The 27,567-nt window shown below is 53.9% G+C and overlaps 1 protein-coding gene across 5 annotated transcripts in view; it reads right to left on the reverse strand.

Annotated features, from left to right (window-relative positions):
* The window catches only part of NRG2 (neuregulin 2), a 178,365-nt gene that overhangs the window by 31,961 nt on the left and 118,837 nt on the right, over nt 1-27,567 (reverse strand). For all 5 annotated transcript variants that reach the window (XM_065874281.1, XM_065874280.1, XM_065874277.1 and 2 more), the window contains exon 2: nt 4,820-4,991. In XM_065874281.1, coding sequence (XP_065730353.1) covers nt 4,820-4,991 — 172 coding nt within the window. The remainder of the gene's footprint in view (nt 1-4,819; nt 4,992-27,567) is intronic.

A 27,567-nucleotide genomic window follows, 5' to 3' on the forward strand; every position in this document is an offset into this window, starting at 1 on the left:
AGGGGTGTGAGATGTGTGGAAAGGTGGGGGTGCAGGGAGAGCCCCTCCCCTTTGAGGTGCCAGAAAGAGGCAAGGGGACATAAACAATGACGCCTAGGTTTGCTGGCTGCAGACATCTTGGGTTACCAGGTGTGTGATGACCTCCTCAGTTCCAGGAAGGTGGCCCCAGCCTTGCACAAGAGGCTCTGGGGTCAGGGCTGAAGGGTAGGGCTCTGTGGGGCTCTCAGGCCCCTAAAGAGTGCGGGCAACTACGTTTCTCCTCTCCTCACTCCTAGCTCCAGTCTGAAGCCCCAAGGACTCAGGACTCCCTCCCACCTTCTGGCAGGCCTAGTGCCCGCTTGCTAGGCTGACCCAGGTCTGCCCCTGTGATGGACACCCCTCCCCTCCTTCCTCAGCCAGTTTTCTGCTGGCAGGGACTAGGGATCTGGGTGGCTGCTTCCTCCACCCGTCCGCATGTTTTCCTCAGTGCCTATCTCCTGCTGCCTGCCTGAGGGGCCAGTTCCAGCCTGCCCCTCATAAATAAGGGAACACTCGGTTCTGCACGGGTGGGCTCCATGCCCAGGGCTGGGGAGGGGGACGGTTTTCTCCTGGCACAGGAAGCCTTGGGTGAGACACCTCAGCGGGGCAGTCCCAGAGACAGGCGGCACCCACCGGGAATGGGCCTCCGTAGACCAAGAGTGATGTCAAGACAGAGTGTGGCCTGGGCAGAATGGAGTGCTGGGAGGGCCAGAGTGCAAGCTGCAGTGTGGGCAGAAGGAAAGAGAAGATTTTGCCAGAAAGGAGACTCCCGCCCCTAACCCCTAGCCCCCATGCCAGGTGAAGTACGTGTCTAGAGGCGGCAGCTCTCTGAGTCACAACACGGGAATCAGAAGTTCTCCATCATGGCCCCTCCTCTAACCCATCGCCTCACTGCAGGGAGCCCAGGGGCATGACGGGTGGAGCAAGGCAGTTTCAGAAATGCAGCAGATGGGACAAGGTCCTGACAGGAAGGGGGCAGAGGCACACTTCAGGCTCTCAGGGGTCCTTAGTACCCAGGAGGAGACCCAGATGATACGACCAGGCCGTTTCCGGACTGGGTGACCCATTTGTCTGATGACACTGAGGCTTGACCAGGACAGCAACTTGTTCAAAGGCCAACCCAGAGGGTGTCCTGCCCAGTCCTAGGGGCACCCTGCACCCAGGAGAGGAGAGCTAGTCCTGCAAGAGCCTCATCAATTCACACCGGAAGTAGACCTCCTCTGCCAGGCCACACAGGAGAGAGGGTGTGTCTGGGCGGTGGTCTTGGAGGCTCTCATGCTGGGAGAGACAGCCCCCCAACCATGCCATGAAGCCGTGTCTAAGGCACTGTGGGAGGAGACGGTGAGAGCTTGCTGGAGGGCTCAGGAGGGTGACCCAGAGGATGTGACATTTAAGCCGGGCCTTGGAGAATTTTGCAGAGGACAAGGTGAGAGGAGGGGGGCGGGCACTGCCAGCACAGAGAACAGTCTGGGCCCAAGGCCAGGGGTCAGGAGCACCGAGGTGTAGGGGAACAGCGAGGCAGTGAGTTACAGGCCAGGAAGGGGAGCGTCAGAAGGGCCCCAAGACCTAGGCTGTCCTGGCATACTGCAGGCTCTCGAGATCTGTCAAGCAAATGAATGAATGATCAGATATGTGCCCTGTTAGAAAGATCATCCCCTGTCAGAGTCACACGGGTCAGTGACTCTGTGGACCCCTCGAATTGCAAGCAAAACCAGGTGTATAAAGCGCATGTTTTCTGAAGCAAGGGTCAAGGTCTTTACCAGATTCCCCACTAGAAGCTAGACTAGAAACTCCGTGAAGGTGGGGACCATGTCTGCTCCGATCCTTGGTGCATCTCCAGCCTCTGATAGAGTGCCTGGCACACAACTGTTGCTCAGCACATGTATGTGAGATACAGAAATGAATTCACAAAGGGGCCTGTGGCCCCAGAAAAGGTGGGGTGTGGTCAAGAGTGAGACCGTGGAGGAAAAGAGGCTAAAGTCAGGGAGAGCAGAAGTGAGCAGGGAGAAGGGTGCCTCCTTCCAGAGGCGGGGTATCCACCTGGAGGGGACGGCACGGGGGTAGGTGCCGGCCAGCGGGCAGTCTGGTTCTGCCACAGCTGAGAGGAGAGCACAAGGGGCAAGGCGGAGAGGCTAGACTGGGCCATTCTGGGTTAGAGATGTCTGTGGAGCTTTTCCGGTAAGCAGCCTGAGGTGACTTCTAAAAATTCACTACTGACCCAGAAAACCCCATAAAAATTGTGCCAATCATAGAGGTTCAAGTCTTCGTGTTCACTTTAAGAACACTCGTGAAAATGCCCAGCCCATTAAGGGTATGCATATCCGAAAAGCCACCAAGCATCTGAAGGATGTCACTTTACAGAAATAACCTGTACCATTCCATCATTACAATGGTGGAGCTGGTAGGTGTGCCCAGGCCAAACAGGGGGGCTGGAAGCAGGGTCGGTGGCCCAAAAAGAGTGCTGAATTTTTACTGCACCTGCTCACAAATGCAGAGAGTAATGCTGAACGTAAGGGCTTAGATGTAGATTCTCTGGTCATTGAGCACATCCAGGTGAACAAAGTCCCCAAGATGCGGCGCAGGACTTACAGAACTCATGGTCGGATCAACCCATACATGAGCTCTCCCTGCCACATTGAGATGATTCTTACTGAAAAAGAACAGATTGTTCCTAAACCGGAAGAGGAGGTTGCACAGAAGAAAAGGATATCCAGAAGAAACTGAAGAAACAAAAACTTACGGCCTGGGAATAAATGCCGCAAACAAAACAAAACAAACAAAAAAAAGAGATCTGTGGGGTATCTCCGGGGTGGTAACTAAGTGTTTACCTGGCAGCATGGGTCTGGAAAAAGAAAGGCCATCAAACTAGAGATGGAGGCTTGGGGGTCATCAAATATAAGAGGGTGAAATCACCTACCGGTGGAGAGGGCAGGGTGCTCAGAGGCACAAGAGGACCAGCAGGAGGACCACAGGGGCAAGGAAGCAGGTGGCACCCATGCCAAAGGCTGCTGAGAGGCCTGGCGGCCGGGAAACTCTGAGGTCACAGGGTCGGTCAAGAGCCACAGCTGCAGAGAACTGGGGCTGTATTTACAGGGCAGATTTCTGCAGAGCAAAGAGGAGTGGAGGATGATCTGTGTAGAGTCAGTGGGTGTGAAACTCCCTCCACGTGGTGATCGAGGGAAGGAGCAAGACGGGGCAACAGCCGGAGGAGGAACGGGAGGCGGTAACGTGGAGGGAAAGCTTTTAGAAGAGAGGCAATGTTAGTGGTTTGTTGGGGGGGAGAGAGAGAGAGGCTGAAGTCACCAAAGAAAGGAGTTTGTTGGTGGCACAAGGGCTGTGTGTGTGCAGGAGGATGTGGGTGAGTGTGAGGGCCACGTGCGGATCAGGAACGGGGATGAGGATGGGCCACGTTGTGGACTGTTTGAGAGTAATGCGGTCGGCAAGGAACACCCCGTCTCCTGACTTCTGCTGTCTCAGTGAAGTAGGGGGAAGGGGAGACGGGGCCCCCCACAACTGTAGAAGCCTGTCCACTCCTCTCTCCAGCTCAGGGCCAGGCTTGGCGGGGAAGGGGTGAGGTGGCCTCAGAAGGTGAGCTTGATGGGCACCCTGTAGACTGGTGACACCCCAGACCCCCCTCCCAAGTTCCCTGAGGAAGCAGTGTTCTTTCAGCCATAAACCTTTGATCTGCACCAAATCCTCTTAAATTACTTTCTGTTTTCTGCCTGGACCACTTTCCAGGGTGACCAGTCCTGTCTTTGCTCCCTGTTCACAGAGAGAGAGTCAGAAAACTGGAAGCCCTGCCCAGACCCCTGACCCCCACTTCCTCTTCCACAGGTTTCGGAGACTAAGGCCTGAGGGTAGGATGTGTACATCCGGGGTCACCTGACAAACCAGGATCAGCCTGAGCCCAGACCCTTTTTCCATCACTTTCTGTTGTCGGACAGGTTGGAGGGTCCTCTAACGTCATCTTCATTTGCATTTTGCAGGGGTGAGGAGGAAATGATAGCTCCTCTGGAGGGGCAGGAAAGGCGGGGGCGTGCCTCAGCCAGAGAGGGAAGTCCACAGGGCCCTCAGGGCCCGCAGAACAGACGTCAGGCTTGTCCTGCCTTCTCACAGCCCCTCAGGAGAGAGGTGAGGGGCTGCCCTTGGACGTCTGGCTTCTCTGGTGCCTGGAGCCCCCTGTCTGGCCAATCCAAGATGGAAGAGAGGCCACCTTCCACAGCCCAGAGACTCTAGAGCTTCAGATTCTCTTCCCTGGAGCACTGACTCAAAGACTAAAGTCAATTTCCATGTCACAGGGGAACTGTCTGAGATACAGACTCCTTGGGCACCAGTCAAAGCCATGTGCCTTCCCCTCACCTGGCTGTCTGCCCAGTGCCAGCTTGCTGGGCTGAGGAACCAGCCCATCATCGCACGTGCCCTCCCAGACACAATCCAGGGTCAGGGTCCTTCACCAAAAACTGCCCAATAGTGGGCTTTCCGACCCTGTGGCAGGTCCTTTGAGAAGTTTTATGCCCAAGATGGGACTCCACAGTTAAAGCTGATTTGGACAATCAAATTGCCTTCAACCATCCAGGGACATTAATTAAGCAGGTACCGTCGTCTGCAAGACGCTGGGGCAAGCATCACCAGAGGGGCTGGAGCTGCAAGGAGAAACTGGGCGCCACAAAAGAGGGGGGACTGGAACTGGTTCCACAGGTGGATCTGGGGGAACAACCCTGGGCTCTTCCCGGCTCAGGCCCCTCCTTCTGAGGAAGGATGGGGGGGTGGCTGGGTGGATGGAGGGAGGGATGTCGCTCACCTGCCATTGCCGTACTTGATGCGAATGTCGCGGCTGCGGTTGAGCTCCTTGCCATCCTTGAACCAGCGGTAGGAGGGCTGGGGGTTACCAGCTGCTGCCTCACACTTCAGTGATTGCTTCTCACCCACCTGTCCCGTCTGGCTCTTCATCTTCTTCAGCTTGGGCCGGGTGGCTGTGGGGATACAAGGCAGGAGGTGAGCGTGTTGGTGGTGGGGCAGCGCCAAGCATGCGCAGCAGAGGAAGGGCCACTGTCCTTGGGGGGTGGGGAAGAGGGTGAGCCTGGGGAGCCACCCCTCCTGGTGTCATTTCCTAGTTCAAATCAACAAGCCTTCACAGAGGGTCTGCGTTGATGTCAGTGTGGGTACCGCCTATGGAGAGTTTTCCTTCATGCCTGGAATGGTACTCAGAGCTTGATACACATTAGCTGATGAAAATCACCCTGTGAGTTCATTGCAATGATTAAACCCATTTACAGATGGGGAAAACTGAGGCTCAGAGTGGTGAAGTCACCTCCCCAAGGGGCTCGAACTGGAATTCAAACCCAGGTCTCCTTGACTTCAGTGCTCATGATCTAATTCCTGTCCCAGACCCCCAGGCCTATGCTGAGCCCAGAGGACACAAGTGGACCAAAATGACAGACACAGCTCCTGCCCTCAGGAAGTTCAGTCTAGCAGAGGAGCTGGAAGCTGGCATTGACATCACAGCGTGGTTTATGGAGGCCTGGGGGTGCTGAAGCCCAGAGGCGTGTCCCCAACCTAGACTGGGGGAGGAGCTAACTCAGCTGAGAGCTAAAGGATGGGGGAGCTAGAAGGGAGGGAGGTGGCCCAGGCTGTGGTTTATCAGAATCGCACGTGGTCAGCAAGGTGAGCTGCCCTGAACGGGTGAAGTGGTGTGGCTGTGTGGGGGATGGGGCCTGGGGCTACACTGGTGGGCACAGGGCTGCAGGGCTGCAAATGCCAAGCTAAGAGGTTTCTCCCATTTTTCTTGAACACCATTCTATTTCCACCTGCCCTGGTCTCCCATGTTTCATCTCCTTGCCCCCCTCCCTCTAACAACCTAAAAAAAGAAAAGGAAAAAGTACTCTGTTCTTAGGACAGTGATGGCAAGTCCCTGCTCCCTGCTGGGGTGTGTGATAATTTCCACTGGGACAGCCCTGTAAAGGATACTCGGTGCCTTTGTGTGTGCTCTCCTTTGGTCACCGAGCTCTGTAAGGCAAGTGTCATGCTAACATAAAGGGTGAAGATGAGACTCAGGTTAAGAAACTTGGCCAAGGTCACCCAGCCAGGCAGCCACAGAGCCCAGGTATCTGGATTTGCAGTGTGTCAGGCTTGTAGCAGGCCGGTGTCTGCTTTTGCAGCCTCAATGGCTCTCTTTGAGGAACAGAGAAACTGGTTGAAGGGAGGGTCTGCTGGGGCCAGAGAGTTGTCTGGGGACTGACTGACCCTGTCTAGGCCATTGGTCCTTCTCCCACCAGTTCAGAGTCACAGCTCAAGCTGGCTCTGGATAAAGACAGGTGAGAGGGCCTGGCTACAGGGGCCCCTCACTGAACCTAACCCTGGGATGCTGCTTTTAGTAGGGAGTAGATGAGCGTGGGGTACAGGGGTAGAGGGAGCATGGAGAGAAAGTGCTCCCAAAGCCTTAAAAAATATAGTACACAGATTCAAAAAAATGGTGCTTGTGAAATGATTTTGTTCATTTTAGAAAATTCGAAAATACAAATGGATAAAAGAAAATAAAATCATCCATTATCCTAGTACTTACCAGTATTTAAAACACACACACACACACACACACACACACACACACACATATGCACCTACACATCTATTTTTAAACAAAGTGGGATCCGTGCCAGTAACATGTTTCTTTCATGTAATGAAACACTGTAAGCCTTTCACCTTGGCATTAACTATTAATAACATTTTGCAAAGTGACTTCTATAAGACAGGCATATCCAGAAAGAGGATAATAGATACTACTTAAGAAAACGGTTCCACGAGCAAATCAGTTTGGGAAACATGTGGGTAAACATTAAAGAAGTGTCTTCATTGACTTCAGTATGATTCCCCAAGTAAGGGTCTTGGAGCTTTGTTGGGAAACCCTTGACTTTATTTCCTTGAAATGCTATTATCTGGAATAAGTTCTATAACATAACAACTTATGTGTGTATATATTTATAGATATATAAATATTTTAATAGAGAATATATTCACATGATTCAAAATTCAAGAAGTGAAAAGGGGTATATTGGCTTAAAAAACAGATCTCCCTCTAACTTCTGACCAAGGCCACACAGTTGCCTTTCTAGAAGGCAATCAATTTTATCAGTTCCTTTTATATCCTTTCAGAGACCTTTTAAGCATAAACAAAAACCCCTAGTATTTACACACACATTTTTTCCCTATAGCACCATTTTTAGGGTTGCATAATATTCCTGAATGGGTGAATCAGAACTTATGTAACCAATTCCTACTGTGGAGCATTCAGCATACATTCTCCCCTGCCTCACCACACCCCATCACAGACAAGCCCAGAGGAACACCCTTGCAGCTTCATCCAGTGTATATATCCAGTGCACATCAACCTTTGCACATATCCAGTGTATACTGCTGTAAGGGCAGTGAGGCTCCTGACTCAGACTGCCTGTATTCAAACCCAGGCTTTGCTATTTGTTAGTTCTATGTCCTCAGGCTATTGCCTTAATCCTTCTGTGCCTCAGCTTCCTCATCTGTAAAACACAGGTGATAAAAACAGCTCCTACCTCATGGGATGATGACTGAGGATTATATGAGATAAGGGATGTAGAGCTCTGGCACGCACAGAGCATTTAATAAAGGTTAGCTATTACTGTTATTATTATCCACGATTATTTCCTAAGGCAATCTTCCTAAAAGTGGAATTGCTGCACCAGAAAGGTGTGCAATTTTCCTCAGCTTTACACGTTGCCAAACTGCGTTCTGGAAAGGTTGCACCAATTTGCACTCCCACCAGTGAACGATGGTGCCTGTTTTTTCCACACCCTCACCAACATGAGGTATTATCATGTATTTAATCTCTGCCGATTAGCTAGGCAAAAGGTAATGCCTCTTTGTTGTTTTCATTTGCACTTATTTGATACCTGGTGAGGCTGACCGCTTTTCATAAGTGTATTGGCTCATTGTATTTCTTCTTTTTGAATTGCCTGTTCTTGTCTGTACTCTTGTTTTTCTACTGAGTGCTCATCTTCTTACTGATCTGTAAGAGTTCTTTATAAATAGTAAGGCTATTCACCTTTTGCTACAATGTTTTTCCCCAATTACCTGCTTCTTACATTTTTAAATGCTGGTTTATTGTTTTGGGTTTTTTTTTTTTTTTTTTTTTGACACTCGGAGGTTTTATGTGTATCAACCTATCAATCTGTGGGACTTTCTGGAACTTAATTATTCTAGTGTGATTGAAGCTCTGCCTCAGCATCCTTCTCCCTTACCTACACCCCACTGTCCTCCGTCTGCTTGCTCTCGGGGCCTGTCACTCCTTATCAATAGTTATCAACCCTAGATGCTAATGAGAACCATATGGGAAGCTTTAAAAAGTGTGTCAGTGCCAGGGACATTGTTCTGGACATTCTGAAGCAGGACCTGTGAGGATGGGTCCAGGTATGTGGGTTTTAAAAATATATAATAAATATGTAACATACTCTAGACAAAAGCACATATTGTAAGTGTAGAGCTTGACAGCTGGCTGCAAGCTGAACACACCTTCACAGGCGGCTTTGCTCCAATGTTGGGTTGACACCCAGTGATCTAACCTCTTGGTCACCTGGTGACCTGCAACTAGGCTCCTCCCCCTCCTCGTGAACTGGGGACACAGAGAGCTCTTCTCAAGTCCTAAGGTGCCTCCTTCCCCTGCTTGGAGAGTGTTGACCTTCCCTGAAGTTCTGAGGTTAGGGAGACCCCTGACCCCACCCTCCCCAACCCAGGCTCCCTTCCTCCCAATGAGCCAGGGTGGGGGTGGTGGAATACCTGGTGGGAGGAGGTGGTGCTTCCTGACAAGTCCTGGCGCCCTGTGCCCTGAGCCCGAGGCCACTGCTTAATGGTGGTGGTAATGGTTACACAGAGACTGACCCAGAAACAGCAGACATGACCCCAGTTCAGAAGGCCCGAGGAACTGGGGGCTTCAAGGTCGTTCCCTGCCACCAATGGGAAACCCAGGACAGCATTTCAGATGACAAGGAGCAACCCCATCTAGTGAGAACCTTGTGTGACCTGACCCGAGTGACAGTCCACTCACTTCAGAACAACCCCATCCAGTTCACTTTTCCCCCATTCATTCACCCTACTATATACCAGGCACTGTTCCGGGCCCTGCATGTACAGTGGTGAACAAGGCAGATAAACTTCCTGCTCTTGGGAGCCTGCATTAGAGTGAGGAGAGTAGATAATAGCAAACAATCTCAGGAAATATGAGGCAGTAATAAGCTCCTGGATAAAGGCCTTGAGGGGTGAATGAGCTTGGTGAGTTCAAGGGATAAAAGAGGCCCAGGTGGCTAGAAGATTCTGGAAGGCAGGGGAGCCTGGAGAAGTAGGCCCAGGTGACTGACATGAGGCTGTGTGAGCTAGGACGAAAAGTCTGGGTTTGTTTTGCCTCCCCCCGCCACTTTTTATGTGCTTACTAGAAAACTTTAAATTACATATGTGGATCGCATTATATTCCTGTTAGACAGCACTGGGCTAAAGGATGGCAATAAAAACCACCATACATTTCAATCATGCTGTGTTCTTTACGAAGAGTCTTCTTTTCTGTCTCTTAACAGTTCCTCACGAGCATCATCTGAGATACTGAAAGCCTATGTCTCCTGCTCTAGCAGCATCCAGTCCTGGTCCCTGTTCACAGATACCTTGGTTCACGGCTCTTTGAAAGCCAAGGATGTGTGTTTTGAAAAGGAATGGGACCCCGCGAACAGGCTGCATTTTTTACTTCAAGCAAGTCCCTTGGAGAGAGGAGCGGCAGCCCAGGAAGAACATCCCACAGGTGGCACTGGGAACACTGCCCAGAGGACCTCTGTACCCTCACTCCTGGGCCTGGAGCCCTGTCAGGCTTTCTGCAGTGAGGAGTGTGGACAACCTGCGCAAGATGGCCCTGGAGTTTTGTAGATGTGATGGGAGGTATCAGAGGCTTATAAGTCGGGGAATGACTTGATCTTACTTTACTTTCTGCATTTTAAGCTCGTTCTTATCCTGAGCCACCATTGCTTCTCCCACTGCATCTCATTGGATTCAGTACCAGACCCTGGGAACACCTGGGACAAGGCTAAGAGGCTGCTGACACAGCAGACTTTGAGGAGCTGAAGATAGAGCTTACCAGGCCTCAGACATGAGTGGGCCAGCTCTAGCCCCAGCCTGGGCACCATCTCTGAGCCAGGTCCGGTATTGTCTGGGTCATTTTTATAGCCCAGGGCCCAGAATGCAATGCTAGTGTGAGGTATGGAGACCACTGTACCGTGTCCCTAGAGTGTCTTGGGGTCAGAGCTGAACCAAGCAGAGACACAGTCTTCCTGGGGTAGATGGGGTCTGTCAGCACAAGAGCTGAAGTAACCCAGTGGGTAGGCTCTCAGCCCCTAGTCAGTCAAACCTGTGTTTACTAAGTGCTACTATGTGCCATGTCCCGTGCTGTCCCAGACAGAAATGATCTAGCCCTGTATGGAGCAACCACTCCTACCCACCAAGGAGCTTAGCTTGTTCCTCTCTGTTATTGTTTTGTTACATAAGAAATACATTCTTGATGTAGAAAAATTGCACAGTGTGGGCTTCCCTGGCGGCACAGTGGTTAAGAATCCACCTGCCAACGCAGGGGACATGGCTTCGAGCCCTGGTCTGGGAATATCCCACAAACCGTGGAGCAACTAAGCCCGTGCGCCACAACTACTGAGCCTGCACCCTAGAGCCCGTGAGCCACAACTACTGAGGCCACGTGCCACAACTACTGAAGCCCGTGCGTCTAGAGCCCGTGCTCAGCAACAAGAGAAGCCACCGCAGTGAGAAGCCCGCGCACCGCAACGAAGAGTAGCCCCCGCTTGCCACAACTAGAGAAAGCCTGCGCGCAGCAACGAAGACCCAACTCAGCCAAAGATAAAATAAATAAATAAATAACTTTATTTAAAAAAAAATGCACAGTGCAAGTAAGGAAAAAGAAAAGCACATTTAAATCCATTCAATTACCACCAGAGAGAAAACCACTGTCAACATTTTCAAATACTTCCTGCAAGACTCTTCTCTTGAAAACGTTTCATAGCCTACTTTTCTTGGTTAACATATTATGAAGACATTTCCCCAAATCTAGAAATACAGGTCTAAATCATTTTAAAGGCTGCATAATATTCTGTTGTTCAGAGGAACTTGTTCAGTTGTCTCCAACGTTCTGCTAATGTTAACAATACGGCCATAAACTTCTCTATAAATTCAGCTTTGCAGCCAAAGGGAGGGCTCACAGTCCTGAAGGTCTGTGCTTATTTCCCCACACAGAGAGGGCACCCTAAAGGCCCAGCACACAGGACAGCGGACAGACGAGAGGCATCAGGTAGAAGCAAGAGGAAGATCTGTGTTCAAAAGAAGGGGGTGGAGATTCCCAATTCCCTGCTTCCCCGGGGCTGCTGCTTCCCCCCCCACCCCGGGTGCTGGGGCAGACAGCAAGTTGATGGCCTAGGTGGCCCTAGGGTGTTGTTCAGCCCGCCCTTCACCACCTCTAGTGTCTCCTCAGACCAAGCCCTGTCTACTGAGCTCCCATCCTCCTTGAGAGGTCACTTCGTCCCGTTCCCATCCCAGTCCTGCTGCTTAGGGCCCACCTAAGCTCTCTGGGGTAGGGGTGTGGGCGTGTGGGCACAGCTCTTTTGGCAGCTTTCTAACAACAAGAGGAAAGTCTCTCAGGGATGACCCAGGTCTCCACAAAAAGATCTCCCTTGATAAGGGATCCCGTAAAACCTTAAGACACATCTCAGTTGCCACGAGTCGGGCCATGGTTGATCTGGGGGCTTCTGCCTTCTCATCACCCGATGCCAAGCCGGGGCACCTGGCCCGCATCTGTGTGGCAGGGAATCCCCAGAAAGCACCTCACTGAAGAGAACAACAACAGTAAGAACAACCAGGGCTGCTCCTTTCCCACATCCCAGCCCCGAGGCCAGGCAGTACCACTGCTGCCAGCAACTTGACCTCATTCCCCTCGGCAGTGGGCGGTGGGTGCGGAGCCTGCAGAGATCTGAGAGCAAGACGGACGCCTGGGACAGGGCCAGGCAGCCCAGCCAGGCGGACCAGGCCCAGCCTCCCTCCCGACAACCAGGGCGCAGGGGCAGCGGACTCCTAAAAGGGTTAATGGTCCCCACCTCATGACTAAGGCTGAGCAGTCCCCTTTGCAGGGCAATACCTGGAGACAATGCGGCCAGCCTGCCTGGCATCAAAGTCTCCCACTGTCCTGCTGCTGATGGGCTGTGGGCCAGCCCCCTCCCCACCCCTCCCCCACCCAGAAGTGACCGCGACCTCTGGGAGGTTAATTACAGACTCCAAGTTCAAATGAGAAAGAAAGAAGAAACAACAACAACTAAAAACACAGCTGGCTTAAGTGAGCACAGAGGGCCTACTCTGAAACCCGCCCTCAGGTATCCTCCCAGGAGCCTGCAGAAAAGCCATTTGATACCCACAGGCCAGGCCTCCCAAAGGGAGTGTGTCCCTGCTGGGCCTCTTGGCTTTCCCTGAGCCACCTTTCCTCAGCCAACCAGGCCCAGCCTGGTGCCTGGGCTTGCCTTGCCTGCTTCTCACACCATCCAACAAATACCCACCTCAGTCCCTATGACGTGCCAGCCACCTACCAGCCATCAGGGATATGGTGCTAATAAGCAAGACAACGTGGCCGCTGCCATGGGCTCCACTGAGGCTGGGAGTGGAGTGAAAGCCAGCCCAGACCTAATGGGCTCTTAGCTCAACAGGCCAGGTGCCTGACACCTCAGCTACAAGGTAGAGAAGAGGGGCCAGGGCTGGCTGGGGATGGGAGCTAGAGAGAGCAGACGCTGGTCCAGGGGCGTGGGTGAAGAGAGGGGAAGGGAGGAAGGAGGAGGACACAAAGCTTGGCAGCTCCAAGAACAACTGAGATGGTTCCTGCCTTAAAGCCTCGCCTGCCCATCCAGAAGCACCCATCCACCGACACCCAACCCTACAGTGCGAGGGCAGGGCAAGAATAGGCCTGTCTTGACCACCAGGGCCAACACTATGCCCCTCCCTTCCCCCAGCCCCCTCTGCCAGGAGCCCGACGGCCTGACAGAAACACTGCCGCCTCGGGACCCTCCCGAGACAGAGATGCCCAGCCCCGGGAGTCAGGCAGGTCTACGCCACAGTTCCTCACCTAGGTTCAGGGCTGAGACATGGGGACACGAGCAGCAGAGATGGGGGACTGCAGGGGATGCCACCTATGTCTGGGGAGACTGCACAGGTTCACAGAGCAGGGGCACCAGTTGCTGGGGTGGCATACGGCTCCCTGGTTCTTACCAGTGCTCGGGGGCACAGACCGCAGACACCTAGAGTTGGCACAGAGGAAGCCGTGCATAGCAGAGGAAAGAGCGGTAACCGAGGACACGGTAGTTCAGGTCTTTGTCCTGGTCTCCCAATTTTCCAACTGTCCGCCCTTAAGTAAGTAGTTTAGCCTTTCTGCGCCTCAGCTGACTCATCTATAAACCACACTCTGCCTATTTTAGAGGAATGGGGCAAGAGAAAGCTCTCTATGGAGGGATGGAAGAGATTAGCATCTCTTTGGCTGCTGGAGGTAGAGGTAGGGACAACAGAGATGACCGTCCTGCAAGGCCATTACCATTTGCCCAACTCTGTTTAAGCTCCTCACTGGGCAAGGATGGGCCCTGGCCTCGGAGAACCCTCTGGAGAAGGCCTGCTGCTGATGGACTAGGCTACCCCTTGTTCAAGGAACCCAGAGAGAAAGAGAGCTGAGGAGGGGAATCCTAGAGACCCTTTCCCCTTTGGGACAGGTCTGCACTTCCCACCTCATCAGCCTGGTTGGAGAAAGTTGTTCCTGAAGCTCTAGGTCAGCGGAAAATGAAGTGGGGGTGGGAAAAGGGGAGGCACCTTATACACCAGACAAGACTGGCTTCTCAACCTGGGATGCAGGCAAAGCCACAGGATGACCTCAGGGCCTCTTTCTGAAGGGTTTGCCAAGCTCATTAGTAAGGAAAAGCAGCACCTTTGTATTAAAACAAACAGATCTATGGTGGAGTACACTTGCAAGTTCCTGTGGATTTTTAAGATAAAATAAAAATACAAGAATTCAAAGAAATGTTGGGTTTCAGGGGAAAAAGTCTTAGCAGGCCTGATACAGGTAAGGATACAGGCCTACGTGCTCACCAAATGCAGATACCTCAGTGGGTTCTGGGGTCCCCCACGTTGCCAGAGGCCTGGTCACCCTCCCTACAAGTTATCCTTGGAGAGTCCTGGCCTAAGCACTCTGGAGTCTGGGAGGGCTGAGTTGTGGTCTTTGTGGTCCAGGCTAGTGAGACGGGGGGCTGGAAAGAACTCACCCTAAAACAAATCACTGTCTGGATCGGCAGTCAGTAGCTCACGAACAGCACGGGGGAAAACCAGTTTCTCCATCTTCTCTCCCAAGACTGCTCTTTCTCCTGAGTTCCCACTTTCAGTCACCTTGTCATCTGTGACAACTCTGTGCCTCTCCCCAAAGGTGGAGACCAATCACCTTCCACCAAGCCTCACCCTCCTAAGCCTCCATCGTCTGCCAGGCCCTGGTTTAGGCTATATTGGTCCCCCAGCCCAGAGTACCACTCTGGGAAGATTCACCTCTGTGTGCCTCTCCGACATTCAGAAACCCTCCTTGGGCTCCATGATGTCTGTAGAAGGAAGGCTACGGGCCTTCCTTGGCTGGCAGCCAGGGTCCTCAGGGGACGCTTGCTTGGTCAGTGAATGGCCCCTTCCCAAACACAGCTCTCTGCCTTTTCCCCTACCAGTTCCCTTCAGGAATTCTATATTCCAGGCAAACCAAATCACAGGCTGATCCCCAAGTGTGCCTGTTCTGTATTCTGCCTGCCTCCGTGCCCTCTGCTCATATGCTCCACCACCATGTCTTTCCCCACAGAAGCACAGTTGAGAGTGTCAGACACACAGGCTGGGGGTCAGACCAGTCTCGGCTTGCATTCTGGCTCTGCCCAGTGTCTTGTATAACTAGACAAGTTACTTAACCTCTCTGAGCCTTTAGTCCCTTGTCTGTAAAACAGGAACAATCTCACCCGCCTCTTAAGATTGTGGTGAGAATTAGATGGGGATAATGTATGTCAAGAACTTAGCACAGTGCCTGGAACAGAGAGACAGCTCAACAACTGGCCCTTCTTATTCATCTAAATCCCTCGAGATCACCTCAGATGGCATGGCCTTCTCTAAGCCACCGAGCCAGGAGCAACCTCTGCCTTGCACAGACTCCCTGAGCATTTCACCTGCCCTACTTTGGGCTTTCCACCTCAGAGCAAAGTGGGTTCTTATCTTTCTAGACTGTGGGACCCTCAGGGAGGGGATGTGTGGGAGCACAGCCATACTCCTGGTGTCTGGCACTGAGCAGGCGCTCACTGATCACTGGCTGAACAAATAAGTGATGTAAAGCTGGGCTGTGACTGATGGGTGCCTCACAGTGGCCCAGGTCAAGACTGCTGCGAGCATTCAGGGGAGGGTGGGGTCCCTTGACGGCTAATCCCAGGGCCCTTTCCCACCCAACACTCCTCCGCAACTCTCCTTTCCTTCCCCCTCAGCCAAAACAGGCATCTGCCCCAGGACAGCAGAGCTGATGGTACAATTGGGGCCTCCCTGAAGGACTACCCTTGCTCAGCCCACCGGGCTGCTCGACAGCTGAGGGGCCCCCGGCCGTGGGCAGGAAGCTCAGCCAGGGCAGCCTCTTCCCATGAGACTGCTCTTCTTCAAATACGAGAACGGGCCACAGGCGTCTGTGTAGAGGGGTGAAAGAGCTTGATAACGGCCTCTGTCATTCATTCGCTCAAGCATGTACCGGGCACTCAGGACATGTTGGGTACTGAGGGTCACGTGACACGGTCTCCCTGGTGGGGATTCCAGCTGAGCGGGGTATTGCCCACACAGTGGGGTCGGTACTGTGATGGGGAGGTGCTGGGTGATGTGAGGGCACAGACCATACACCTCAGCCTCCCTCCTCACCCTGAGGGCCAGGGAGGGCTCTGCGGAGGGAACAGAGCCTGTGCTGGGCCTGAAGGGTGACAGGAGTTGGCCAAGAGGAGGGAGACAGTGTTCCAGGCAAAGGGTTCAAAGGACCAGGGCAGGAGACCACAGTGCACTCGGGGAACTGAGACCCGAGGCTCCGTGGTCGGCGGGAGGGGGCAGTGTCTCAGGAAGCTGTTGCTCTCCTTCTTGCCCGGTAGCTGCCAAACCCTTTACCTTGTGGTGTGTGAACTTCTCTGGGCCTCACTTTGCCCACCTGTACCGTGAAGGGCCTGGCCCATGAGCTCAGATCCAGCCTTGCCTGACTGGGCTAGAAGTCGCCGACCTTTGGCCAGGCCCGAACCTCCAGAATCCTTCGAAAGTGCTGCCAGCTATCCCAAGGCAAAGCTCACGCCCCCCTGTACCCACCCATCACCATACACACATCCTGACTAATCGGCTGGGACTGTCGAAGGAGCCCTGGCCGTGGCCTCCCCTTGCCCATCCTGCCACAAACTGGTGGTGGCTGACGATGCCTCAAGAGCGGCTCTGGGAGACCAGGTCAGCCTCCTGCTCAGAACACTTCACTCCGTGCTGTTTCAGAGAAGTCTAAACTCACCAGCCTGACGCTCAGAAAACCTGTTTGGCCCTGTTGAGCTCTCCCTCCTACACACCATGTTCAGCAGTGTATCTTTGGGATTGCACTTTATTTCCCAAACACCCTCTGTTGCCCCCTTTTGCTCACGTGGTTTCCTCAGCTGGAATGCCAAGCCTCTTTAGATCTCTCCAGCACAGTGCTTCCTTTCGCCAAGGTCTACCTCAACCCCATCTCCTCCAGAAAGCCTGCCCAGATTCCTCTGATGGGAATGAGTCTTTCCTCTTGCCACTCTGTGTCAGCCCTTGCCAGGCTCGACCTAGCAGCTCTAGGTCTGTCCCCATCTCTCTCAGCCCACAAGGTGGCGACCCCATTCCCCTGACAGCCCCCAAGCATGATGCCTGGCACAGGTGCCGTGGGGCTGGCATGCCCTCTGCAGGGCTCTGCCCTGGGAGGCTGGGCCACAGCTTAACCAGTGGTTCTCATGCTTCAGCACGCATCACAGTCAACCAGAGGGCTTGCTAAAACTGCTGGCCCCCATCCCCATGGTTTCTGATTAGAAGGTCAGGGATGGGGCCCAAGAATTTGCATTACTAGCAAGTTCCAAGTTTATGCTTTAAACCAGGTTCCCACTGGTTGAAACATTCACCTTTTGCACAAGGGGTTCCATAGGACCAGAAAACTACCCAGACTGGTGCTAGATCTCACTGGACTCTGGATCCTGAGCTTGGTTTCTGCTTAGACTACTGACCATAATAACTTCAGGCTTCCCAGGAGCTCCTCCTGCCTGTCGGTACAGCCTCAGGGCCTTGGGCTGCCCCGCTGTCAGTGCTCCACAGTTCCTATTCACACCTTACTGCCACAGTCACACTGCAAGCTCCTTGTGAGGGCAGGGACACAACCTGCCCATCTCTGTATCCTTAAACCCTGCCCAAGAGCCCAGGAAGTAAATATCTGACCAGTTGTGGGATGGGAAGGACCTGCTCCAACAAGTGGACCAACAGAGCATCCTATGTCCTTCACTGGTTTGTCTTGAGAGGCACGGACTGTGGAAGAGCCTGGAGCCAGGTGGAATGTGCATGGAGAGGCAGGGTGGAGGGGGCAGACCTGAGCCTAAGATCCCATGCTGCCATTAAGTCATGCTGGATCACAGGCCAGTCGTGGACTCTCCCCCTGCCTCAGTTTTCTTATCTGTAAAGTGGGGATGATAAAATAGTATCTCTATTTTATAGAACCAGGACTGACATGTAGTAAGTGCTCAGTAAACGATAGCTGCCTCCTTTCTCCCTGCTCCTCTCCCACCCCCCAGCCCCAAGCAGGTTGGGTATGGAACGTTCCTACCTCTCGGAAGGCGCTTTCTCACTCTGGTGAATTCCTACTCACCATCCAGGCTCAGCTCAAATGTCACCCCTCTCAGAAGCCTCCTCTACACCCTCCCAGGAGAACAAATCATTCCTTTCCTCTTCATATACCTCATCACATACAGATCTCTGACTTTACACTTGGCTGCAATCACAGGTATTTTGTAAGGATCTGTCTGAGCTTCTCGAGGGCAGGAGCTGCGATTTATTTGCATAGGAGGAGCTCGATGAACGTTTGCAGATTTATTTGCATAGGAGGCGCTCAATGAATGTTTGCAGAACTGAATACACTATAGTGAATGAGAGCACGTGCAGTGTGTATAGTTCCCACGTGGCCACGACCTGGAAGTCTTGGTGAATGGATGGATGGCTAGGCCAGGGCTGGGCTGGAGAAGACAGAGAGCATACGCAGCACTGTCCCCTGCTAAGTTATAAACGGTGAGCTACAGGCTCAGGCACGGTGGGAAACACAGTGGGCACATGGTTCTGACGGACCCCAGGTCTGAAGTTTGGGCAGCGCTTTGCCAGTATTTAAAAATAACCCTTCTCTTCCCTATGCCAACTGTTCGTCAGGCCAGCCTTGTGGGCTCGGATGCAGAGGAGACTTAGAAGGGGGAGTGGGGCTGACAACCAGGCATGGGTAGCCATGCTGGGAAGCCCACCCGAGGCCAGGGCTAGGGCCTGCCAGTGCTGGGCTAGCACCTTTTCCTCCATACACCCCTCACTCTGGCACCACCTAAGGTCAGGGCTGGCCTGACTTGGCCCTGAAGCTCCCAGCACCAAGGGCAGAGGGCAGAAGTGGGGATCACTTAGGCATTCTCGTCAATATCCGAGTCCAAGGGCTTCTGCTTCCCAAGAAGCTGCTGCTTCTTCCTCCAGCGGCTCATAGAACCCACAGGGGCCAGAGGGCGCCTGAGGGAAGGAAGGGCCCAGCTCATACTCTTTTTTTCTTTTATAAATTTATTTATTTATTCTTGGCTGCGTTGGGTCTTCGTCGCTTCATGCGGGCTTCTTCTCTCTAGTCGCAGAGAGTGGGAGTTACTCTTCTTTTCGGTGCGCGAGCTTCTCACTGCGGTGGCTTCTCTTGTTGCAGAGCACGGGCTCTAGGCGTGCGGGCTTCAATAGTTGTGGCACATGGGCTCAGTAGTTGTGGCTTGCGGGTTCTAGAGTGCAGGCTCAGTAGTTGTGGCGCACGGGCTTACTTGCTCCGCGGCATGTGGGATCTTCCTGGGACCAGGGATCGAACCCGTGTCCCCTGCATTGGCAGGCGGATTCTTAACCACTGCGCCACCAGGGAAGCCCCACCAGCTCATACTCTTTTAAAGGAAACTATCCCCTCTGTTTGCAGCCTGAAGCCCTCGGTCCAATTTTACTTCTATCCCAGACTTACTGGCCACTGGATTCCCCCACAGTGGGTGACTCACTGTGTGCCCCCAGCCCCACTGCTGGGCCAATCTGGAAAGGCCAGGGCTCTCTGTCCCGTCGTCCCCACCGCCGAGTGTCTGGGACCTGGGCTGAGGACCTATAAGTCCTGGGGTGTGAACTGTTTTGAGCTCTCAGGATGAAAGCCTGCTGGGCAGTACAAAGTCACTCTCTGCTCGCTGTTCTTGTTCCTAATGAACAAGAGGTGCCAGGGAGACGGAGCGGAGTGTGAGACACAGGCTGAGCCCCAGAGGCCCAGGAGGACCACTCCAGGTACCCAGCTCAGCAGGGTCATCCAGGGGCCAAGGCCAGAGGCAGAGGCTGCCAAAAACAACTGCCAGATGTGGCTCAGCCACGTACACGTAGGCAGGCGCGTGACCACCTCTGACCTGACCCCGGACAGCCTAAAGACAGGAGTTGATCCTAGAAGTCTGGGTGCTATCTTCACCAAAGGCAGGAGATGGGAAAGATGAAAGAGAAAGACCTTGCAAGGATTTTTTGTGCCCATTCAAATGAGATGTGTCCAGAGCGCTCAGCTAGTGATGCTAATCCCCCCCCTTCATATCCCCATGAAGACCAAAGCCTGTCCCCTGCCCTACTGTGGGCAGACACAGAGTCCAGTTCACATGGGAGCTCCAACAGAAGGACACTTTCCATCAAACCCTGACCGGACTTTCAGGGGCACATGGAAAAGGCCAGTTACTTAGAATCAAATTCCAAAGTCGTTCTTCAAAACAACACAGCACTTTCAGGGGTTATCAGTTTCTTTGGGGCCAGCTTTCCCCCTTCCTCCCACCCTAATCCCATAGCTCTCCTCCTCTCAGGATTCTCAGAGACACAGGGCCTGAGGGCTGAGGCTCTGCCGTTGCTGTGGAGAAGGTGAGAGCTGAGAGCAGAGCACATTTCCTGAGGCCCAGAGAGAGGGAGGGCAGTGCCCGGGGCCACACAGAGGCTGGACCCCAGGTATGTGAGTGAGTTTATTATCCACCCCTCCCCCCAAACACTGCTGCTAAGGCTGGCAAGGCTAACCAGCCACCCCTACCCCAGTCCCCTGGGATAAGGGAAAATGGGGGGTGAGGGGGACCCAGCCCCAAGTAGGGATACCAGGCATTGGCCCTGCGAATTCTCAGTGAGTCATGGGGCAGAGTTCACACCTGCAGTTCAGTCCCCCCCGGCACCCCTGTGCCCGTTTCCCCACGCCGGCCTGGGTTTTAGTATAGGGGTACCCTTTTTGCTATTTGCCAAGGAGGAGACAGGGCTGCTGGATGTGTGGTCAGGGACAGGGGAGCCAATTAATTAATGTTCCCTCCTTTCTCCCTCCCACTTTCCAGATTCCCTCCCCCGTCTAAGCTGAAGATTTTAATGGATAACTTGCTCACACTCTCCATGTCTGCACCTCCCAATCTTTCAACCAAATGTGGCTCCGCCCTGGCTAAGACCCCTCTCCAGCTGCCCAGTGTCCGTGTTCTCCCTGGTGGGGGCACTCTGAGCAATAAAAGAGGAGGACCCTGCAGCCTCAGATGGGCAGCTGTGAGGGAGGCCTCCCGCTCTGTAGGCCACTGTTGGCTTAAGCACTCACCCTACCAGGTTTGAAATCAGACCCACCCAGTTGCGTAGCAGGGATTTAAGACCGTTGCTTCTCACTGACATGGTTTCTTCTGATATCTTGTTTCAGAGCATGATCGTCCCCCATGATTCCCCCATTCCACAGTGTCCCAGGTCTCCAAAAGTCCTCTAGCTTACGCCTTTGGTCTGTTTGGTATCTACTGATCAGCCAACTCCCTGAAAGAAGCATTCTGAAGAGCTGCTCACGGGGAAGCAGGAAACAAGAGAAAGCAGAGAAGAAAAGACAGCAGGAAAGATTATAGTTAGACATCAAGAAGGACTTTCTCACAGGGGTAGAAGATGCTGGAAGAGATCACTGAGAGGCCCGTGGCATCTTCTACTCATAGCCCTCTTCCACCTCTGCCCCAACGCGTACTCTACCCTCTGCAGCTGCTCGTTTCCCGGCACTATTGATTCTCACCAGCTGAAGTCCATGTGGCTTGCTACCAGCTTAGCTCCTGCAACCCTGACATTGGAGGTGCCCTTAACTAGCCAGCCTTCCAAGGTGCCCACATTAGGATGTGTACGGTGGGGTGGGAGAAGAGGGTGTCTCACTGAGCCAAAGCCATGCATTCTGATCCTGAAAATAGGCACCCTGAATTCCTTCAGGTCTCAGATTGGAGGTCATCCACACTACACGAACCTAGACTAAGTTGCCTCGCATTAGTATGGTCAGGGCAGACCCACAGTGTCCATTACCTTACAGAGGACTCCTAGACACACTCATCCGGCAGAAATGTGCAAAGAGGCTTTCTTTATGAAGAAGAGAACATAGCCTGGCCTTTAAAATTCCCTTAGTTTCTTCTCTCTACTGGGCTTAAGGCAGTGTTTAACTCCTAGGCTCTTCCCAATAGAGACCTCACCGGCTACCTTGCTACCCCTTCTCTCCCATTACACAGAAATTCAGGAAAGGAAAGGAATTTGGCCAAATTCTCAACCACAGTTGAAGCTTCCCAACTCCCAGTCCAGTGCTCTTTTGAAGACATTTTTATGTTGCAGCTCTGGCAGGAACTTTGGTGAGGGACAGAGACACTGTAAAATAGGCATCATTGTCCAGGAATGCTGATTGGAAGCCCCAAGACCTATCTCTGGAACTTACTTTGTGACTCTAACCTCAATAAGCCTCAGTTGCTCCTTCTGTAAAATGGGGCTGGGACCACCTACCCCCAGGATTATTAAATGGAGATGAACCATTTGAACGTGCTTGGCCTGCTTACAAGTACAAATAGGCATTAACGAAATGCTTGCCTGAAAAAGAAAAAAGTGAGAACCCGAGGTTTCCCAACTGCATCCCAATAGTGCAAGCCTAGTTCTGGAGGGGAGGACCTGCACACCTTAGGCCCATCCCTGAGAAGCCCAAGGCCAGTGCACTGAATGGAGACCCCCTCCTCCTTCCCCCCTGCAGCTGCCCAGGGAGGGCACCAAAGTGGGTCTCAGCACAGGCTCTGCTCACTCAGAGCAACTTCTCACCTCCCAGAAACCAAGGGAGTCACTCCCGAAGACCAAAGAGGACAACTGCCTGATGCCTGGTCCAGTTCTAAGGGAAATACCTGTCACTGAAGCAGGGGCTCCCTACTCCCTGGGGCTCTCCGGGACAGGGCATCCCTTCTCAGGAGGTGGCAGGCAATGCTGCCCTTGCTCCAATGGCTGAGCAGAACTCATGGAGGTGTGGCACATGGGTGGCAGCGAGCCCAGAACACACTCTGAGGACGGGAAGACAGTGACAGCTCCCTGAGCACTGCGGCCAGGCCAGGCCCCGCGTCTGCCTGTCCGCTGTCTTTTGGTCATCGCCCCGGCCCCACTTTGCTACTTGCTGCGGGGTCCTCGCGGCAGGTCGGTCCGCTCGGGTTGCGCCTCTTTCCCGCCCGCTCCGTCGGGACGCGGCGGCCCGGGGACAGGCGCACACAGCCACCGACCGGCTCCGAGTGCGCAGTCCCTTGCCTGCCCAGCCGCGGAGACCCGCTTGCACGCAGGCACCCGCGCCCCTCGGTGCCTGTCACCTCGGCGACCCCTCGCACAGCCCCGGACTCACCCGCGAGACGCTGGGGGCGGGTGAGAGGGCGGCAGGTTTCTCCCAGGGAAACGGGGTGTCTGGGTGCGCCGAGGTGCCCTACCTTTCTCCCCGGGTTCGAACTCCAGCTTCCTCCCCTCTCGGTGCTTCTTGGCGCGGCCTCGGCCCCTCCTCCTGGACTCCGACATTCTGCCCCGGGTCCCGGGTGATGGGACCGACGCGAGATGCGAGGCGCGAGGCACGGGAGGCAGGGGGACGGCCTGAGCTCTCCGCAGCCGCGCTGCGCCCCCGCCGCCTGCAGCCCCAGTGCCGGAGCGCGGCGCCTTTCTTATAGGCGGTCACACCCTCCGGGGGAGGGGAGCGCCAAGCCTTAACTCTTCCCCTCCCGCGCCCAACGCCTTCACCACCCACACCCCCGCCCGCTCCGGCTGCCGGGGCTGAGCGCGGCCGGGTTTGGCCTTGGACCCTTCCCGGGGCCCACCGAGGGAGGCAGGACCGGCGCCCAAACAGAGCGCCACGACCTCCTCGCCCGGAGAGAGGGCTGGAGCTGGGCCGGGGGCCTGAGACGTGACTGAGGAGGGGGAGTAGAGATCCCCCAGCGAGGGCCAGGCTGAGGACAGCATGGGGGTGGGGAGACAGCGAGAGTACAGCCCAGGGAGGGACCGAAATGAAGCCCACTGACCAGCCCAGCGGAATGAGAAGCACTCTTGCTTTTTGCAGTCTGTCTCCACTGCTTCGTGCGCCCACCAGCCTGCCCGCCCCTGCCCCCGACCTTAGGGGCAGTGTGCCGGTGCCTCCTTATCCCTGAAGGTCTGGCTGCAACCCCCTGGGATCCCACCAGCCGGGGGAATACCGTTTATGGAGCACCATTTGTGCCTGGCTGCAGGGGTCTGTGGCCCAGGAGCCCCTCCCAGCCAGCGCAGCCTGCAGCCAGAGAGAAACCCGGGTGTCCCAGGTGGCTGGTAGCGCCCCCTCCCACACACACTGACAGCCCAGGCTGCCAGCACCAGCTGGCTCTTCTCTTCAAGGCCTGTGATGGTGAATTCAGACACTGGAACCCCCCCTGCCCGCCAGCACACCTCGCACAAGCCAATGGACAAGGGCTGTCAGAAAGGACAGCGTCCTGCCTCCTGCCTGGGTGTGGTGCTGAAAGGGTTACATAGAAGAGGCTCTCCCTCTTCTGGCTCCCAGAAAGCCTGAGCCTGCGGTTTGCCTGCCTCACTCTGCCTGAGGTGTCCCCTTACAGCCATCCCAACTGGAATCAGAGTCAAAGATCATCTTAGCCAGTCCTCTGTCTCCTCAGGAGAGGGTCCCAAGGCTTCTCTGGACAGTGTCCTCCTTAGGAGAGCCTGGAGCAGGCTAGGGCTCTGGGTCAAGGCCAGAGACTCTGAGGCTCCAGGGCTGCCTGGGGGCCTGGCCGACCTTGAGGCCAAATGGGGAGGGGCGGGGGTGGGGGAATGGGGGGGGGGTGGACACAGAAAGAGAAAAGATGCAGGCAATGTCCACGCAGACGGCTGAACTCTAGTGCTCTTGGGGCCTCAAGCCTGTCCCGTCAGGGGCCAGCTCTGGGAAGACCAAGTGTAAGACATCTCCCTCCTCCCACATCCCAACTGGGGTACAGTGAGCACTCACTTCAATTCAGGTAGCACTGTTCTCTGTGAGGTGGGCAGCGAGGGGTCCTGGGCAGAGCCAGAGTCCAGGTCTCACTCCTCCCCTAGTCGTTCAGCTTCCAAGTTGGCATTCACATCCATCCCTCCCCAGCCACCCGGTCACTGCCTCAGTTTACTGTCTCCTCCTGTCCCACAGACTCTGGTCTCCTTGCTTGAAGTCTTGCCCTCTCAGTTCTGACCTCCTCAAGGCCATCAGAGTGAGCTTGCTAGAACACAAACCAGATGACTTACTACTGCCTACAGGTTAAACCTAAGCTCCTCATTGATATCCAAAGCCCTGTTCCATTGGGCCCCAGCTCAAAGCCTTCTAGCCTCTAACGCTGTGCCTTAGCCACATTTACTTACAAGCCAAACACACCATATTGTCTCCTCTCCATATCTTTGCACAGACTAATCTCTCTTCCCAGAATGGCCTTCCCCCCTTCCTGCCTCCCTGGCCTGGCCTGGCCTGGCCACCCTCTCTGTTCAATCATTTAGCCAATATGTAGTAAGGCTTATTGTGTTTCAGGCCCAGTGCTGTGTGCTGGGGATTGGCTGTGAGCAAGACAAACATGGGCCTACTTACATGAAGATTACAGTCTTGGTGGGGATGGACAAACAACTAATTACACAAATAATGAATTAATTAAAATTTGTGTTGAATACTGAAGAGACGCTCGCCCAACAGATGTTTCTATATGTTGACATACAGGTTGATAGAGGAAACAGATTGTAGTGAGGGAAGTCATTCCCTAGGAAATATTTAAACTGGGATTCAAAGAATGAGCTGGAGTTGGCTGGACTAAAGGAAGGTGGGAAAGAGCATTCCTGGCAGAAGCAACAGTACCTCCAGTGGCTGTGGGGCAGGAAGGAGCTTTTGTGCCTTTGCAACAACAAAAAATAGTCAGTGTGCTGAGGGGTGTGTATGCATGTGTATATGGGTGTATGCGTTTGTGTGTGTGTAAGTGTGTGTATGGGGTATGTGTATCTATCTGCATGTAAGGTAAGTGTGTGTGCATCTGGGGTGTGGGGGGATGTGGGGTGGCACACACGTGTGGAAGGAGCCTGGAGAGAAGGCGAGCAGCGGTCAGATCAAGCAGGACACTGTAGGCACAGTAATGGTATTGGGGTTTATCCCAAGAGCAATGGTCTGCTTCCAAAAGCTTTTAAGCAGCGTTTGTGAGGGGTGGGAGAGGGCAATCATCCGATCCTCTGCTTCCTAGTACTTTTTATGTATCTCTATAAGAATACATCACTGTGGGGCTTCCCTGGTGGCACAGTGGTTGAGAGTCTGCCTGCCGATGCAGGGGCCGGGAAGATCTCACATGCCGCGGAGCGGCTGGGCCCGTGAGCCATGGCCGTTGAGCCTGCGCGTCTGGAGCCTGTGCTCCGCAATGGGAGAGGCCACAACAGTGAGAGGCCCGCGTACCGCAAAAAAAAAAAAAAAAAAAAAAAAAAGAATACATCACTGTGTATTGTTTTTAGTCCCCCCTCCCTTGTTTTTTGGCCGCACCACACGAGGGGATCTTAGTTCCCTGACTAGGGATCGAACCCACGCCCCCTGTCGTGAAAGCGCAGAGTCATAACCACTGGACCGCCAGGGAAGTCCCTGTTTTCTAGTCTCCACCGCTAGAGTCAGGCCCCTTTAGGGCTGGAAACCCAGCACCTGGCACATGGGAGGTGGCCTGTACCTCCTTGTGGGTCAGATGAGTGACCCCCTCCCACTAGTGAAGAAAGGCCCAAGGGCAGCAGCAAGACAACATGGCTGCAAGTAGGAGCCTGCAGCCAGAGCTCTCATGGCTCAGTATCGATGCATGATACAAGTCAGAAATGCCACGGCAACTCCAAGGGGGCATGACACTCTCCGTGGGCTGGGATATCCACACATACTCCTGAGGGAGGTGGGGCTTGAAGAAGGGCTTCCAAGGTGGGGAGGATTTCGATAGGGGGCAGGGGAAGGGTTCCAGTGGGTGAGATATGGCAAAGACCTAGGGGAAGCAGTCTCTAGGCACTGGCTCAGGAGACCATGAGCAGACAAGGTTGATATGAGGAGGCTATGGGAGTTACTAATAATTAATATGGCAAACACTTACTGGGCACCTAGTGTAAGCCAGAGCTCACAGCACTCAGCAGGTCAACCATTAACTATCTTTATTAAATAGAGCCTACTAGGGGACAGGCTCTGAACATTGTGAGGGTCAGGTAAGAGCTTGAACCAGGGGGCAAAGGCGATGAAAGCAGTAGTTGAAAGAATAGCTAACATTATAGTATTAATTCACTTAATTCTTTACAACAACACTATAAATAAGTATCATTATCCCCATTTTGCAGAGGAAAATGGGAAACTGGGGCACAGAAAGGTGAAGTTATTTTTATTTGTCCAAGTCAAACAACTAGTAAGTGGCAGAGAGGGGTGAGGCACCTAGGCGGTTGGGTACCCAGAGCACAGACTCTTTAGCACAGCTCCACGGTGTTGCTCAAGAAGATGTGGAAAAGGAGAGAGTAGAGAAACGGCCTCCTCAAGGCCACCCACTGGCCTCGGGCCCTGCACAGTCCCCGTAGCCCTGTGATGGCTACTCGAGGCCTTGGTCACAGGCAGGTGGAGAGTCACAGGGCACCATGAGGTGTGCCGGCAGGGCTCCCATGGCCCCGCCCCCCAGTTCCTGGAGCAAAGGCTTCCTGTCCTTCCTGGAAGGACAGCGGGCACTTGGAGCATCCCCAGCCTGGACCAGGGCTCCTGCCATGAGCCTGAAAATGACCCTGGAAGCCAGACCTGTTGCCATGGGAACTCCTCCTTCTTACCACAGGTTGTGCAATGCCCTGTACAACCTCAAGTGGGAGCGAGCTGAACCTGGGGATGGGCCCAGAGACCACATCACCCAGAGAAGAAGCCTCTCCCCAACCCTG

Source organism: Phocoena phocoena, chromosome 3 (genome assembly GCF_963924675.1).
Source record: "Phocoena phocoena chromosome 3, mPhoPho1.1, whole genome shotgun sequence".
Classification (NCBI taxonomy): domain Eukaryota; kingdom Metazoa; phylum Chordata; class Mammalia; order Artiodactyla; family Phocoenidae; genus Phocoena; species Phocoena phocoena.